This window comes from Alosa sapidissima, chromosome 3 (genome assembly GCF_018492685.1).
Source record: "Alosa sapidissima isolate fAloSap1 chromosome 3, fAloSap1.pri, whole genome shotgun sequence".
Lineage (NCBI taxonomy): Eukaryota > Metazoa > Chordata > Actinopteri > Clupeiformes > Clupeidae > Alosa > Alosa sapidissima.
This window is the reverse complement of record NC_055959.1, coordinates 2,231,901-2,249,725: the sequence shown is the minus strand read 5'-3', so window position 1 is coordinate 2,249,725 and position 17,825 is coordinate 2,231,901. Positions and strand designations below refer to the sequence as shown.

The 17,825-nt window shown below is 43.2% G+C and overlaps 1 protein-coding gene across 1 annotated transcript in view; it reads left to right on the top strand.

Annotated features, from left to right (window-relative positions):
• The window catches only part of tbcd (tubulin folding cofactor D), a 46,365-nt gene that overhangs the window by 1,410 nt on the left and 27,130 nt on the right, over positions 1-17,825 (top strand). Inside the window, exons 5-17 of the mRNA XM_042087280.1 lie at positions 1,063-1,209; positions 1,326-1,381; positions 1,566-1,698; positions 2,858-2,903; positions 3,000-3,132; positions 4,968-5,104; positions 5,220-5,280; positions 5,358-5,432; positions 5,620-5,714; positions 12,368-12,524; positions 15,748-15,805; positions 15,908-15,937; positions 16,941-17,026. Coding sequence (XP_041943214.1) covers positions 1,063-1,209; positions 1,326-1,381; positions 1,566-1,698; positions 2,858-2,903; positions 3,000-3,132; positions 4,968-5,104; positions 5,220-5,280; positions 5,358-5,432; positions 5,620-5,714; positions 12,368-12,524; positions 15,748-15,805; positions 15,908-15,937; positions 16,941-17,026 — 1,214 coding nt within the window. The remainder of the gene's footprint in view (positions 1-1,062; positions 1,210-1,325; positions 1,382-1,565; positions 1,699-2,857; positions 2,904-2,999; positions 3,133-4,967; positions 5,105-5,219; positions 5,281-5,357; positions 5,433-5,619; positions 5,715-12,367; positions 12,525-15,747; positions 15,806-15,907; positions 15,938-16,940; positions 17,027-17,825) is intronic.

Here is a 17,825-nt window from a genome sequence, read left to right as displayed (position 1 = left end):
AATATATAAAATTTATTGGAATGGAGGATGAAGCATTGTGGAACCAAACTCTTAATTTATTAACTTCGCTGACACTTTTATCCAGAGTGACTTACTATGAGGAATAACATTCAAGCTACAGTGTAGTAGGACACCTCTGTAAAACAATACATACTACATCTACATACAATGCAAAAAAAGAAAATAGAGCATGACTGTGCAGATTTAAGTAAAGCCAAGGGATGCATGTAAGAGGGATAGTAGTAGCTGGGCTAGCTGGGCTAGCGTGTAGTAGCCTAAAAGTTGTCGGTTCAATTCCCGGCTTCCACCGTTGCCCTTGAGCAAGGCACTTAACCCCAAGTTGCTCCGGGGACAATGTAATCCCTTGTAGTTGACATATGTAAGTCACTTTGGTCAAAAGGTGTCTGCTAAATGTAATGTAATGTAGTAGATGGACAAAAAGGGTGGTAGGATCTTAGAGGTGTTACAAGAGGAGATGGTATAGTATATATACTCTTTTGATCCCTTGAGGGAAATTTGGTCTCTGCATTTATCCCAATCCGTGAATTAGTGAAACATACTCAGCACACAGTGAACACACAGTGAGGTGAAGCACACACTAATCCCGGCGCAGTGAGCTGCCTGCAACAACAGCGGCGCTCGGGGAGCAGTGAGGGGTTAGGTGCCTTGCTCAAGGGCACTTCAGCCGCTTTCTACTGGTCGGGGTTCGAACCGGCAACCCTCCGGTCACTCTCGGAAGAACTGGGTCTTCAAGAGATTCTTGAAGATAGAGGGATGCCCCTGCTCTGGTAGCAACTGGTAACTTGTTCCACCATCGGTTAACTACAAACTAGAATAGTCTGTATTGTCATGTGTGTACGAGAAGCAGTGTCAGACAACATTCCTTGGAAAAGGGCAGCGGCCAAGGGGTAGCATAAACCCTTATTAGAGGATTCAAGTAAGTGAGTGCAGACCCAGGAGATCACTTTGTTGCCAAGAATTAGTGAAACGCTAACGCTAAAGTATTGCAGCAGAATTGTGATCATTGTCATGGTTGTGATTTGGTTGCGCTCTTATTCTCAGACATGGGAGACCCGCTACATGCTTCTCCTCTGGCTCTCCATGACCTGTCTCATTCCCTTTGACCTTTCTCGTCTGGATGGTCATCTGGACTCTGACTCTGCTCAGGGCAGAGAGCCCATTATGGACCGCATCCTTGCCGTTGCCAAGGTAATATACTTGTTGTAAGGGTGACTCCCATAATTTCTCTCTACATGTATTTTATTTACATCATGTTTATTTAGAGGTTCCATTTTATTTGATATTTAATTACACATGATTTACAGTCTTATCTAGCAGTCAGCGACAAATCCAGAGATGCTGCATCAGTGCTTGTGTCAAAGTAAGTCCTTTACAACCTCAGTTTCTGTCTCTATTAGTCCTGCATGTCCAATGTTTTTTCTAATCGAAGGTGTTGTGTATAGACAGCAGGGGGCGCTGTTGTCTGATTGTCTGAAGGACCGTAATTCCTGTGAGGCAATACATAGTAAGTGTTAACATTGAACATTGAATATGTGTTTGTGTAGGTTTGTGACACGCCCTGATGTGAAGCAGAAGAGGCTGGGAGATTTCCTTGACTGGACCCTCACAACCGTTTCCCAGGCCAATGACCTCACCATGGAGGGCACTATCATCCTGGATGGTGCTTTGCAGAATCTGGTAATCCCACTATTAATGGCGAACAAACTTCTACTTCTGATATATTTCAACATGGTTACTGTGACAAACATGACCATAGTGTTATACCGTAGGATGGCTAGAAATGCAATGTACACGTCAATGTTTATATGAATAGCCGAAGGGTTTTCTAATAAATACTTTAACTGATTTGCTTGTGAAAACAAGCAAAGTGTGAAGAGTATGATTTATTGAACCAGATGGGTGATTAAAAGATCAGTCAGTTGTATTGGATACTCTGTAATTAAACCATTACCTAGACTGGGTAAACCCAGCCCGATCTGCCAGTGATTGTAGGAAACCTGTACTTCTCTTTCTCTCCTGCTTCCGTTACAATTTTGCGGGGACCAATCACAAACTGGCTTATCCACCTGGTGCACCCGGATCGTTGGTCTGATTGGTTGAAGGACTATCAAATTGTGTAGTCATTTGTGTAGTCATTTGAACTTCCTGTTGATCAAGCCTCTTGTGCAGTAGAAAATACAGAACAGACTCCCCAGACTATTGTTCAATCTTAAAAGATTGAGCTTGGTCTGGTGATAGCCAGACTAACCATTACCTTGCCTTTGACACAGCTCATTTCTAAGAACAAGAATCTACTCCCAGCTTCCTCATTTCAGTCAAATAATAGAAATGATCAGCTTTGTTAAAGTCAGACTTGTTATGATACACCTGGTTGTATTTCAAAAGGATTATTAGCTTCTCAAGCTTAGAAAACTGGCCTTGCATGTTTGGAATGCCTTAGAGCGTCTTCTGTTAATCACTTTTGGTGCTGGCAGTCTTTGAAACTGGCTCTGTGTGTTGACAGAATGCCCTGGGAGCTGAAATAATAAGCTCTGCATATTATTAAATGTCACATATGCGTCCCCTGCGACGGAAAATAGCTGTTTGTTTTATTTTAAAGGTCATGTTTTTTCCCCAACTGTGATTTCGAGATCTGTATTGACTCTCAATCAGAGCGAAATGGGTACAACCTGCAGGGTTTCACACTAATTGTTTGGTAAAGTCACAGCAATGTCTTCCAAAAACATTTCCAGTTGCACCAAGTATGTCAAGGTTTTGAGTGAGGAATAGGTCGAGGGATCTTGCATTCTACAATTTGGCAAAATCTCACTATGGGTCCTCACATTTTCCCCCCTAGTGCCAGTTATTCAAGCATGGCAAGAGAGATGACTTCCTCCAGTATGGTTAGTACCCCCCCCTTCCTACTTCACATAAAAATTGACTGTCACTTACTTTGGTTGGCAGTTTGGGTTGCAACCTGCTTATTTGTCCTTCCTCAGCTCCAACAGTCCTCCAGTGCCTTGACCAGCAGCGCCTGCCTGAGAGCAACCAGGCTATGCTGAGGAAGCTGGGGATGAAGCTGGTGCAGAGGCTGGGCTTGACCTTCCTCAAGCCCCGTCTAGCCAAGTGGAGGTGAGGTGGTTCTGCTCTGTTCTGTTCTTTCACTGCTGTTCTGTTCTGCTTTGTTCTGTTCTGTTCTGTTCTGTTTTGCTCCGTTCTGCTCTGTTCTGTTCTGCTCTGTTCTGTTCTGCTTTGTTCTGTTCTGTTCTGTTCTGCTTTGTTCTGCTCTGCTCTGCTCTGCTCTGTTCTGTTCTGTTCTGCTGTGCTCTGCTCTTTCACTGTTCTGCTCTGTTCTGCTCGGCTCTGGGCAGGGTGATTGAAACACTTTTTAATTAAACTTATCTTACCCGGAGAGAAGAAATACTCTTTTCTGATTGGCTGGTGAGGTGGCTATTAATTCTGAATAACAGGACACCTATGAAGTAGATCTGGTAAAAATAAATTTTAATCACCGTTCCATATCAATGCTTATGAATGGTAACTATAACAACCATAGTAGGACGACGGTTGAGCCTGAAAGCAGGCTTCGTAACACTGGAATCAACTGGAATCAAGCTAACTGTCCATGCTATCGCTGTTATAGGGCCAAAGAAAGTTACAACAAGTTGGCTTCTTTTTAAACAGAACCGCGTGTTTTCTTTGCGTGCTATAAAGGCATGACTATTGCCTATAGTGCTATAAAGGCATGACTATTGCCTATAGTGCTATAAAGGCATGACTATTGCCTATAGTGTTATAAAGGCATGACTATTGCCTATAGTGGCAACCGGGTGATAAGCGGGAGAACGGCCTTTGAGGTGTCCTGTTATACCTCGGCGGCCGTTATTTACAAAGAGATCATACCACACTGAAAGCTAATAATTTGTCACTAGCAACCTATATCTGTACTCTGTCAAATACAGTTGCATTTAAACAAACCCGTTCAGGAATTATTTAAGCAAAAGTGGAATGCGCTCCTGGTCGGGACGAATGAAAGAGACATAAGAAACATACAGTTTAAACAAGTAAACTTTTCACAACTTCAATGTTTTACAACATATCATGAATTGTCCTTCAAAAAGGTGTTATTTTAGATAGATTGCTGCTGGGCTTTATGTCTTAGTGAATGTCTATTAAAAAACTCATTGATGTCATTGTGAAGCATGTACTGTATCTCACGTTATGGAAATCTCATGCACTGTGGATGCTATTTCCATAGCTAGAACAGTAAGTGTTCCCATTTATATCATGTTTTTATAGTGCAAAATGTTATTTCACTATGTTTATACATGGGTTAGGCCACCGCACATCCAAATAAGTGCCCTTCACGACCCACAGCCCTACAGTCTACAGGTTAACATGGTAAAACTCGATCCCCTACCTGATAGGCCCAAATATATTTACTCTCTATCTCTTTATATAGATCTCTATCTCTCTAAAACTGCTTTTCCATGTCTCACCTCCATAAAATATAGTATAAACACAGATATTTGTGCATTTACTTAGAATACATGGGATTACTGCCAGGTGTTTTTCATTCATCCTGTCATAGACATCTGCCATTATAGCCTGTTTTGCATTTCCTGTAAACAAGCACGCTACATGAAAGTCTGAGATTGTGAAGAGCATTAAATGGGCTACTGAATAAGCTACTGAATAGGCTTGTGTGGTGAGTCATTTATTTTGTGATTGAGACATTTATTTGCATGGAAAATGCAGTATGAAGAGTAGAGAAAATTATTAATATACTGATTGAAGTGAACTTAAAGCAGGCCATATGTATATGCCTTAAGTTAAGTCAAGTTTCTATTTGAGTAAATCCGTACCTCCTGGAAATCAGCATGCATTTTTATGTGATAAAGAACTATAATCCTTGAAAATGTATTGCTTTTTTCTTCAGAAGGTGATGTGCTAAACTTTCTCCTCAGGTATCAAAGAGGCAGTCGGTCCTTAGCTGTCAATCTGGCCCAATCTGACTCCTCCCAACCGATGGTGACCTCCACCCCTGATCTGGACTCACAGGACGAGGACTACGACATTCCCGAAGAGGTGGAGAACGTCATCGGTGAATATCAACCTCTGATTTGCCACAAATGTACATGTTATATACAGTTATGTAGAGTGGCACTTTACCTCAGTTTTGCCATTTAAACCAGGAATTGTTTGTATATTTTTTGCAGAGCAACTCCTTGTTGGGCTGAAGGACAAGGAAACCATTGTTCGTTGGTCTGCTGCCAAGGGGTACAGTGCTCTGATAACATTTTTGTTTTCCACTTTCACATGAAAATGTTAGAGGTGCTAATTTGCCTATTCCTCAGAATCGGAAAAGTCACGGGCAGACTTCCAAAAGAGTTGGCTGATGAAGTTGTTGGGTCAGTGCTGGATTGTTTCAGGTATAGATTTTTTTTTTCCACAGTAAAGCCTCCACAACTGAAAGTTACTTTAGTCAGTATAGTTGTTGTGGTTGATGAAATGTTTTGTTCCTTTCTCCGTATCCAGGAGAGCACAAATGTGTGTTACAGAGAATTCAGTTGTTTAACACCTTGTTATGGTTGCTTAAATGTTGTGTGTCTGTCTCAGTTTCCAGGAGACGGATAACGCATGGCATGGTGGCTGTCTCGCTCTGGCAGAACTGGGCAGAAGAGGGCTTCTGGTGCCCTCCCGTCTACCCGACGGTGTGTATGCCAAACCTCCCACTTACTACACAGGAAGCTTGATGAAATAGCAGAGATGTTTGTAGTACATTATGCTGCATGGCTTTCTTACCTTTCTTACATTTATATTGACATGTATTCATTTAGCAGACATTTGTATGCAAAGTGACTTAGAAAATGAGGAATACCGGTAACATTCAAGCTACAATGCAGAGGAGACCTTAGGTGACCATATTTACTACAACAATAACTACTAACAGTGGATGAGCGTGTGGAGGTGTTCAGGGGATAGGCAGCTAGCGAATAGTGAGGAGGTGTTTGCTATAGATAGATAGATAGATAGATACTTACTTTATTGATCCCCAAGGGGAAATTCAGGAAATATGTGACAAAAATGTTTTAGCCCAAAAAACGTGTGACTTTGCTTAGAGCACATTTAACTAGAATGTAAATTAATCATAAAGCATAGTTTATTTCAAATATTTTATTTATTAAAGCGAAGGCATTTTAAAGCAGCATTGAACATATCACATACCATCACCCTGTCATTTACAGTGCATACTGGTTTGGTCACTTTGGTTTTATAATACATTACACAAAATACATAAACTCTTACAAAGAATTTGGCATTTTAATATGGGGAAAGAACATTTCATAACCATAATAAGCTTTTTTTTTTTATCCAAAACAACTTGTACATTAGCCAAAAAAATATTTTGTCCACTTTCAAGTCCAAATCTACCGAGTTAGCTGCAGCGAGGCCTTTTCTTGGGAACATGACTCGGCTGTTTGGCACTCGCCTTTTTACCAGTCCTCATTGGGGCTTCACTCTTGCTCTTCCCCACGGCTTCCTCCTGTGCCTGATTGGTTCTCGTTATGCTGAGCCTGGTTTCAGCAGTGCAGTCGGGCTTTTCTGTCCGTTCGGAAGCCGGCAGGCTTGGGCAGAGTGGACTTTCCTTGCTCTTGCTGCTGCTGCTACTGCTGTCCTGACTTTGGGAACTGGAACAAGCCAGCTGGCAGAGTGCAAAGGCAGCTGTCTGTCTTTGGTCATTGTGCTCCCCTTTTGAATAATGATGCTGTTGAGTTGTGGACGCTGTGGCGCGCGAGGACCTGACAGAAGCGTCTAGCGCTGGGGAGCGGGCCTGTGTGGGGTAGAGCGCAGGGCTGCTGGGTCGGGTTTTGATGCAGAGGTTCAGAGGCATTTCGTTTTGAGCGCTGTCGGCAGCGTCGCAGCCCTCTGTTTGGCTGCTCTTCACGCGGTCCCTCTTTGAGAGGTCAAGAGGAGTCTGGTCGTCGTCCATTTCATCATCGGCCTCTTGATCGCTATGTGAAGCACTGCAGACCTCACTGGCTTGTGCCTGTGTCCTGTGGAAAGGTAAAGACAAACGTGTTGCGGTCAGTTTAGTTATTTATAGTTGTTATATGCAGGATCCTTTTTTAAAAGCCTATGCAATTTGACCTCCCTAGATGACTCGGCAGGTTTTAATTAAACACTGCGAGATCAGAAGAGAGTCCTAATGAATGGCTTCGTCTGTGCGATGATGCCACTTACCCCCTTTGCCGATGCAGTATCCTCTGCTTAAGCGAGGTCTGTGGCGGCACTGGCATGGATGTGAGCGGTCTGGAGGCCGGACTGGCACCTTGCCTCGGCTGCAGCGATTTGGAGTTTGGCTGAGCGGTGTGCTGGTCCTCTGCCGACGACGACTCCGCCTGGCTATGTACGCCGTTGTTGGGCCGATCCGGGGAGCCGGAGGCAGCACAGCCCGTTCTCGGGCTCAGCCGCGTAGTCTTGTCCTGCTGCTGCTGCTGCTGCTGCTGCTGCTGGCTGCTCTGCCCCTCGTCACGCTTGGTGGCAAACGGCGAGTCATTTGGAGCACCGGGAGGGGCGTAGCTCCTGTAATCTCTCACGTTGTAGCCGCCGTGGCCGTACATCTCCAGCGGGACGTAGCGTGGCGTCTGCAGCGTAGCGGGGAGCGTGGAGGAGTGGTAGAGCCCGTACTGCAAAGGTGAGGTCTGGTACGTGGGCTGGCCAGGTCTGTAGTGGTAGTGTTGGAGGATGGATGGATTAGGGGCATCCAAAGGCGGGGGAGCCATGGAGCTGAAGTGAGAGAACCGCGGGTCAAGAACATCAGAGAGGTAAGAAGGTACAGTAGGCATGCTGGTTCCGCTGGGCAAAGGATGGTTACTTGGGATTAAGTAAGGCTGGTAGAGGGAGTGCATAGGGCGGTCTGGCAGCACATATGGAGCATAGTCTGGAATCAGATGAGGGAGGAGAGGTTTGACTGTTGGAGGAGTGTGAGCCCATGTGATTGAGGAGTGGACGAATGAGGAGACTGAAGTTGGAGGCTGGTCGGCTTTGGCGGAGGCTTGGGCGTCTTTCTTCTCTCTGAGAGGGGTAACTGGGGAGAAGGCAGAGGAGCTTTTGTAGGTAGCTTTGTCATCCTTTTTCTCCATAGGTTTCTCAATAGGAATTCTGGAATCTTCTTCTGGAGCGTCATCTTTGGGTACCTCCTCAGACATCCTCTCGTCCTGTACACCGTTAACCTCCCGAGGTTTCTCTTCTGGTTTCTCATCTTGGAGCTTCACACTTTCGTCATCGCACACTGGGGTCTTCTCCACTGGAGAGTTTAGGGGTATCTCCTTTGGGGTGCTTTGCACCAAAATTTTGGCTGACTTGCCGGTGTGCTCTGCTCGCTGTGACACCAAAGACATGGAGTTCTTGCACAGGTTGTATTTCATGTGGTTGAAGAGGTGGGACTTCACGTTGCAGGTGAATGGACACTGGAAGCACTGGTATTTGAAGGGTTTGCCAGGTGGCCGGGGAATATAGTGAGGTTTCTTGGGCTTGCGTTCTTGTCGACTATCCATTTTGGCGGTCTCACTCTCAGGTTTTGAGGTACCCACCTGTAATGAAACAGAATGGCACGAAATCAATGGTCAGAAACAGGGTAGGAATTTCACGGCGGCCACGACGGCCAAGGCTGTCGTAGCCCCTTGCATTGGCCGTAATGCCCCCTTGAAAATCAGAGGTGCCCCCTTCTTTCAATATTCTGCTTTGCTTCCTAGCGATTTTTATTTAGCCTGTGGCCTGTCAAAATAAATAATCTTAGCATTCACAGTGCAAATGAATTTAGTTGATAATCCAGTTTTGAATTTGCAGTAAATTTCGACATGCATGGATGTCTCCAAATTTGGGCTTTAAGTTTTACAATGTGGTTAAATTGTTCCACATGATTTCATAACGGGCCAAATACAAAATAAATGTTACAAATATCGCCTAGATATTGGTAAATCAGAGGACAGCTGACTAAGAGTTTGTGAAAGTAGCCTTAATGATCACAAAATGCTAAGCATGCATCTAGGCTGTTTGAGTTTCTTAAAGCTGAGCTGTGCTTAAATTATTTAATACATGATTTCATAGCAGGCCAAATATAAAATAAATGTTATATATAGCCTAGATATCTGTAATTATTAGATGATCAGATGATTTACGGTTCTATGTAATATGTCATGTTTCATGTTTTTGTAATGTTTCATGCAGTGATGCAGGTCTACTGCAGTGAATAGGCTAAATACAACTTTGATCATTTTTATATGCTACTACTGTATAGTTTTTACTGTATAGTAACTTTGGCCTTGGTGCCCTGACATGTGGCCTTTGTGCCCTCCACCAAATATGCCCAACTGAAGGCCAAGTGGCCTTGCCCCCAGAACGGTGAAATTCCAAGCCTGGTCAGAAAGATGCACTTTTACAAAGGAAAAAAAACCCAAACAAAGGCCCCAAAATCGAGTGTTAGAATGTGGGACATGGAAGGCTCTTTTCAACATTTGCTGGTTTTTGATAACAGTTGAATATTATAAGTTTGCCTTAAAGCAACTCCAAAGAGTTTTTTGTACCTTAAAATAATGTTTCCAAAATCGTTTCAGTGGTTCAGCAACTCGTAACAGGCAATCACTTCGCGGCCCTCTATCGGCTATAATCGCACTATGTAAGTTTTCCAGATCGGGTAGCGGTTCTGTAGTTCGATGGAGACATAAAATCATGCAACTTTCTCTACCTTGTCTGTGGACATCATTATTTGCAAAGCCAATGCTGGATAAACAAATAGCATGCGTGCGACAGAGGAATCTTTGGTGTTGCCTTAACTAATATTTATTGTGAAGCCTGTTCGTACTGTTCGTAGACTGGTGTCCCTGCACATGCGTCACGGCTGAACTCCATCAGTAATCATTGCCCTTGGCGCTGTTTGCGCTCCGCCTGCCAAACATGCAAAACAGGTGTGCTTTTGCACAGGTGACCTGCGGCCCACCCTTCTCCAAGGTTGGTTGGCGGTTCCTGTGAACCTGCATGGTGACTTGTGGCACCGGCTCAACGACTGGCAGCGCTAGGCTGCCTCAGCGCACGAGAACGACCCGAGGAGGCAGTCAGAGGGCCTGCAGAGGCTTGCTCTCCTGACTGAAACCTGCACAGTCAGCGTGGGAATCTTCAGACACCTGCTTCCCATGACTCCACCTGTTCTCTGTGAACACTCACTGCTCTCTGTGCCTGGTGATCTCATCCTTCTGGGGATGGAGACAAAAAAGGCTGCCTGAACTCATCATATCTTAAGGATATATTGAGTAGCAGGAGGTCTGTTTCTTCAGTTAAGATGAGACGTAAGTTTGAAAATAAAAAAAGAATGGAAATAAAAGGTATTGTGTCAAGGGGTTACAGATTTTGTTCCGGTTGGAATTGGAATTGCCAGTTGAAAGTCACACAAGGTAAGGAGCACCAGTGATTGTGAAGTAGGTTTTCGAATAGCCCGAAGAGGAAATGGGGTGACTGCTGTTAATAAAGGATCGTCTCCTGAGGCCATGCCCAGCATCCCTGCCTGGAGGAACCTGCTCATCATCTGCTGTCGCAAGAAGTTGCCACTCAAGTTTCAGCTGGGTAGCGTGTTCAGCCACTCCTTTTCTACTAAATCTTCAAGATAAAGCATTTGTTGTGTTTTAAGCTTGCTTTCCATCTCAAGTTGATAGTTAATCTATATGGACTGTGCCATTTTTCGTAAATTTGGTCTATGTGGTATTTAGACATTTACAGTTTTTAGACATTTAGATTTTTTTTTTTTTTATTACCACCAACAAAAATAATCAACATGTGTTTTTTTACTGTTCTGATTAAATAATAATCACATAGCTATCTTGCTTGGAAAGCAAATCATCTAAAAATGACAACATAATAGTGCTGACCTGATAAGATTGCAGGTTGGCTAGATCATGGGTAACAGGTGCGACTTTGGCTTTTCTGCTTCCCAGGTTCACCACCTAGTCTTGCCTTTAGAAATTGCTTTGGTTTAACTGGTTTGGTTTAGCAACAGGTCGGTTAAAGGGAGACCGTAGCAAAATGGTAGCCTTTTGTTTCATTGGTGCAAATCTATGTTGGGCGTACAACAGCGAAACTAGATTAACGAGACTCACCTCCGTCTCGGTAGATGCCGTTTCCAGTAGCATAGTTTGAGTCTGGAGTGAAGAAGCTCCTTGTTGCGGTCCGTGAAGCAAAGTTGGGATGTCGGGGGACAACAGGCTTGGCCCCGGGTTCTCTCAGATGATCCGCTCAGTGTGATTGCCAGGTTCTCTGAGATCTCTAATGCGAGTGTGTGTTGTGTGTGTTTGTGTCGCTTCCTCCTCTCTCTCTCTGAGCTACTGGCCCTGGGCTGGGTGGGGCTTATTCCTGTGCAGTCGAGCCCTCAGGCGGCATTGATGCACCTGATATTAGTCAGGCCTCAAGCTACCCTTCACATGCTCACAGAGCACAGCCTCTGACAGGGGCCACGTAGCCCAGGCTGCCCTGGAAGAGCACACTGATCTGCACAGCATGGCACTGCTGTGGGATATTTACCATTTGAGTACCAATTAATGTCACTTCTACAGAGAGGGGCTGAGCAGGCCACTAGGTGGATGGGTTGGGCCGGGGGCTTAGCAGGCCACTAGGTGGATGGGTTGGGCCGGGGGCTGAGCAGGCCACTAGGTGGATGGGTTGGGCCGGGGGCTGGACAGCTGGGTTCCCAGGGGTGGGTGTTCTAACTGTAGAAGAAATTTGCATCAAATCTGCACAGATCTGTCACATCTGTACACAGATCTGTCCCCCATATCCATACTCTACACTTACATTTAACTTTAACGTGACATGAAGGTGTAGGGCACATTTAATTACATCTGCAGTTGTAAGGCGCTGATTGTAAATGTCAAAGTAAATTTTAATATACCGATAAGTAATTCTATACATTTAGCAGACATCCTAATCCTCTGCGTTTCTAATAATTAGCTCACTTGAAACGCTAAATTATTCTGTGTAAAAAAAAATCGTCTTAAATGAAACACTATGTGAATTTTGTATGTTCTTAGAATAAGCATATATACATACTTTACTCAAAACCAGAGCATGTTAGGAATTTATAATATATGAAAGGAATACATTTAGAAATTGTTGAAGATTGGCAGTCGATATAGTTGATAAAACACACACTTTTGGCAACAAATGATGTCTTATTATTAAGGTAATAACAGATGTTAACCAGATATCAATTATCACTGTAATGGATTAGTAGTGAATTGTAAAAACCTTACGTGTTGGCTGGATTTAAACCTGATATGGTTGATCATGTTCTGTTTGTCTGTCTGTGTGTCTATAGTGGTTCCACTGATCCTAAAGGCTCTGACGTATGATGAAAAGAGGGGAGCCTGTAGTGTAGGCTCCAATGTGCGGGACGCTGCCTGCTACGTGTGTTGGGCCTTTGCCCGGGCCTATGAACCCACGGAACTCGAGCCTTTTGTCAACCAGATTGCCAGGTAGGACTTCCATTTGAACACTCTAGTCAACGTCTTTACAGTTCAATCTTTATAAGCAAGGTGTTTGAAAGTTATCTGAAAGTATTTTTTGGAAATTATTATATTATATTATATTATATTATATTATATTATATTATATTATATATTGTGTATGACCACTTAAATATATTAATATAACGGCAATGTTTTAGGAGATGTTTTTAAAAAATCACTGCATTATCATGTACAAATACACCTTTCTCAAAGACTTCCTCAATAATTCCTGATTACCGGTAATTAGTTTTATCCCATTTTAAATCACTCCATGTATATAAAACAGTTATTGTATCAGGGTTATTTGACCGAATTACAACTGTATGTGTTCATGCTATGCTATTCTTGGCAACCCTCCAAAATAAATACTCAAACAGGCCATCACTACGAACACTAATATTATTTCTGATATCTAATCTTAAATCATCGCAAGGCTCTCTGTTGGAGAGAAGCTAAAAGTACATTCGACTTGGGTGGGTCTATTGACCTAACCAGTACCAATCTGACAGTTTCTCATAGATCTGCACTATGGAATGAATTACTGCATCAAGCATACAGTCATAGCCCAAATCCACAGTCCTCGTACAGCAGTCTCTTGTGTAAACTGTAGTTTTGTTTATTCTTCAGTTGGAGACTGCCCTGTTTGTTTACCTAGATATTCTTAACCTCACCTTGTGTTTGTATGATTGCCTTTATACTTCTTTCACTGTATCGTCCTATAGATCAAACATCTATGGTCTCAGTCTCACTGCGCTTTACAGGCTAATGACACAATTTATTAAGTGATTGAAATTACATTCAGTGTCAAACTTTTTTTGCCACCAATATCATATTGGGATGGACCAAGCTGTGAAGATTTAAGACAAGCTTTTAAAGTGCAACCTGACAAACTGCACCAAACATCAATAGATGCCAGTGATCAGTGAAAACTGTTTTCAGTGGTGTAATAAGTTATCCTTGAAAAGAGCAGTAAAGCTAGACTTTGTCAAGTATGCTGTGACTTGGACTAGGAGAAGCATCCTAGGCTTGTCGTGCTGTTGTGATTTTTTTTTTTTTTTTTAACCTTCACACAGGTTTTGAAGCTTCTGGGTGTAACTGCTCATGGCTGCATGCTGCACATATGTTTGTTTTACCCTTTGAAAGAGTTTGCATGATTGAGCATGAACGCTGTATGCTATGAATATCAGGTGAAAAAAATGATTGCTATAGTGATGATCTCCTGACTACCGGTCTGGAATCACATTTTCATTCAAGAGTTAAGGTTAATTTTGACGAATGACCTTCCTGCCCTTCTATTCCTAAAATGCCGGTAGAACCTGTTCTGTGGCCAGTGGATGGTGTTTGTGTGTTTTGTCTGCTGGGGTTGTGAAGTGTTGTGCAGTGATGGGAACCGGCTGTCGGCAGCCTCTAGCCCTCGCAGGCAGAGCTGCAGTCCCGAGTGATGTGCCGCACCTTTGGGGCAAAACATGGGGGGGCCCAACCGTCAGAGTGTGCGTAGCGGCGCGGAGTGGAGCGTGTGTGTGTGCGTGGCCGCCAGCGGCGCTTAAGCTATGCTAGGCAGTGCGCCACTGCCGTGTTTGAGCCTGCCGGCTTCTGATGGTGCATTTTGGCTCCAGACTGCAGATTCAGTTATTCAGATTCGATTAACGCCAACCCACCCCCCAGCCCCACCCCTCAACACCCCTAATTAAATGCTCAGCCAGGTTTCGCCTGCACTGTCACCAGTTTCGATTGCCGTTTTGGCATTGAAAAGCTCGGACGTGCTCAGTCCTGTTGCAGTTTCAACAGCACCTCACGGCTCTTTCAGCAGAGTGACATGCTGCCTAACGCTGCCTGGAAGTGTAGTGTGACGAAATGAAATAACTCTTGCGTGTGCACACAGACACTAAAAACATGCTCAGGTCGTCTGTGTGCTGTGCAGATGACCATTGTTCAGACAAAAGCATTGATAACCGTTTGTAACCGAACTAGTCATGTGAATCTGCTCCACTCTTGTCCAGTGCAAAGGGCCACATGCTTTACTGATAGATAGAGCCTTTAATGTCCCCAGGGGTCATTGTTTTCACATATCATTCCATGCTCCACAGCACCACATATAACATATAGCACATGACATGTAACTGATAGCAGGACGTGATGCTGTTGTGAACTACAGCAACACAACTGACTGCATCGATGCCAGGATCAGATAAGCATCGGTGGCTATCCTTTTTTTGTTTTCGTTTTTGTTCCTTGGGGGCTCGTCGAAACTGACAGTGCTGTGTTTAGACCCGTAGGGTTGAAAAGCTCCACGGACCTTTCTGGGCGGGTGGCTGCCATAGTGGTGGGAATGCCTCATGGGCACACACACACACTTACACACACACACACACACACACACACACACAGCCTAAACTGAGAGCCAAGAAGGAGAATCTGAGGGTGATGAGAGAAGTGGGTTTGAGTGGGTGGCGTGAGAATCACTATCATTACATCCCCACAGAGTTCTCAGAAGAAGGTCCCTGTTCAAACGAGCCCCTTCAGGTTTGTCCAGTGTGTGTGTGGTCGAGAAGACGGTTAGTACTTAAATGATGCTTAACAGAAACAACATAGAGTTTGGTTGTGGTTAGGATTACTATTTCACTGGTCAGCCCCAAGCAGATGGGATGCTTCCTCTCTGAGCTGGGTTCCATTCAAGCTTTCCCTTGACCACCGCTGTGTAAATGCTTGCTCTAAAGCAGTGCTACTCAAACTTTTACTGTCATTTTCAAGCCCCACCTGACCCCATCACCCCAGCAAAAAAATAACGTTAAAATATTATTTTCACACTTTGGTTCCACGTTTCCCGCTTCATACATTTCTATGTAGACCTGTATAAGACACCTATGTTTGTGTGAGGCTATTTTGTTTTGAATGTATGATCTTTATTGTCAAAAAGAAAGACATTAACAAAGATAGGCACAAAAAAAGACACATTTCCTCCTGTTTGTCACGCCCCACCTGTCAAGTCTCTATTCCCCACTAGTGGGGCCCACCCCACACAGGCTCAGGCCTTGTGATCTGTAAAGCTTGAGACAATGTCTGTCGGGTATGGTGCTATGTAAATAAATGAGCAAAATTTACTATAAAAAAATTGTATCGAACTGAATTGAATACATCCACAGATCATGTTGCGGTCTTGTCTGATTGATCTCTCTCTCTGTCTCCTCAGTGCCCTTGTGATCACTGCTTTGTTTGATCGGAACGTGAATTGCCGGAAGGCGGCTTCAGTAAGTGCTGACGTGTTTTTGATAGGAGACAGTGTGTTTGTGATCGATACCACATTATACAATGTCTAATTATCTCACCTCCTCTCTTACTGTCCTTTCCAGGCTGCGTTTCAGGAAAATGTCGGCAGACAGGTGCGTGGAAAGGATGCCTTTTTTTAGTGACAACGTTTGCTTGGTTTACAAACCAAATCAGAGCCATGTTTTCATAAACCTCACTGACTTCTGCAGACTAAATGCATCTTTTGTGTGACGTTCGCCTCTCGTGAACTGAAGATCATTTTGACTGATTGATCTTGTCCACTTGATCTTGTTTTTGTGTAACTCATAAATCCTTATATGCAACACTTAGGGTTTTGGTTTCAGCTTCTTGTCGCAACGTGTCCACTACAATTGGTGCACCAAATCCAACAACTCTCACTGAACAGACTGAGCAAGAGTGATCATTATCTTCTTTATACACCCTTACACACACTTACTTACTCTTGAAAGTCTGGAATAGCCTGCATGTTACGACTTGACTAAAGAGACACCTGTCATCCAGACTGCCCATGGCCTTTTTAGTCAATATTTTTCTGTAAACTAATTTCCACATTAGCCACATTGTGTATAAACCACAGGACAGTGTTTTATGCAAATTAAAAAAAAAGTGCCCACTAGCCCAATAACTCTTTTGTGCTTTAATCATAAAGAAGAATGAAGAAAAGAAATGCATTCTCATGTAATAGCCGCCCTTGTGTATTAACCTCATAGCTGACAAATTTAGCTAAACAAATATGTAAACCTTGGTTAATAGACAAAAAATTACGGGAATGTTTAATCTTATTCTTCATTTGATTTAGTTAAACTTGAGAAGTCGTGAGTGCTTAGTAAAACAAGGCAATAACATAACTATGCAGTTTTATATGTTCCTTTTCATTTGTTAGACCTGGTGTCTTGTTATTCTGTTCTTCTACTTGTCTTGTTGTATTGTATTGTTTTGTGTGTTTCCTTGCCTTCCTACTATGTACAGTAAAGCGAACTTGGGTTTTCAGAAAGGCGCTATATAAAATAAACGTATAATAATTATTATTATTATTATTATTATTATTATTATTATTAATTTAGTCATGTTGACCCAGGTTGTTCTGTTCCACAGGGCACGTTCCCTCATGGCATAGATATCCTTACAGCCGCAGACTACTTCGCAGTGGGGAACCTCAACAACTGCTATCTGTCCATCAGGTGAGCTTGGCAGATAGAGTTGGCTTTTTGAGACTATTTGAGCTTTTTGAGGCTTTTTTTATATATATCATATAAACATATATTTTATATATATATATATATATATATATATATATATATATATATAGAGACTATTGAAACACAGCTTCACTAGACTAGGATGTACAGGATGTGTCATAAAGCCACTCTCATCTGTAGACTCTTGACCTATTAGGTATCCCTCTGATGTGGGGTGTCTTTGTGGATTCCAGGGGTTTGTTTAGCTCGTAACACGTCTGTTCTTCCCTGAAGCCATCTCTTCATTGGGCCCTTGATAAGAACAGCCCCAACCTGTTTGGAAATGTCACTGTGTCGCTTCTCATCCCTGGTCTCAAAACAAAATAGCAATGCAAAAACTGCTAGCCTAGAGGTACAAACTACAGAGATCGTTGTGACACTAATCTGCATTTGCATATTTGCTAAATCCTCTTAGTTTGAAATTTACGTGCGTGTTCCCACACTGCACTGTTTGTTCTACATCAGGGATGTCAAAGTCAAATACATTAGAGGGACAAGCCGAGGGCCGGACTGGTTCAATGTTTATTGAAACATATTACGTATGTTTAACGTGACTGCACGTAACCTATTGAACCAAGACGTGTACTGTATTTTATTTAATGATTAAATGAATAATGACTGTGACTGAAGTGCGGGCAAAGTTTGCACAGAAATGTACGATTTTTCCCATCCTCACCGACCTTGTCATAAAACTTGTTTAAATGATCATACGATGCCTCCTTGCTGCTTTGTCGTCAGCCTT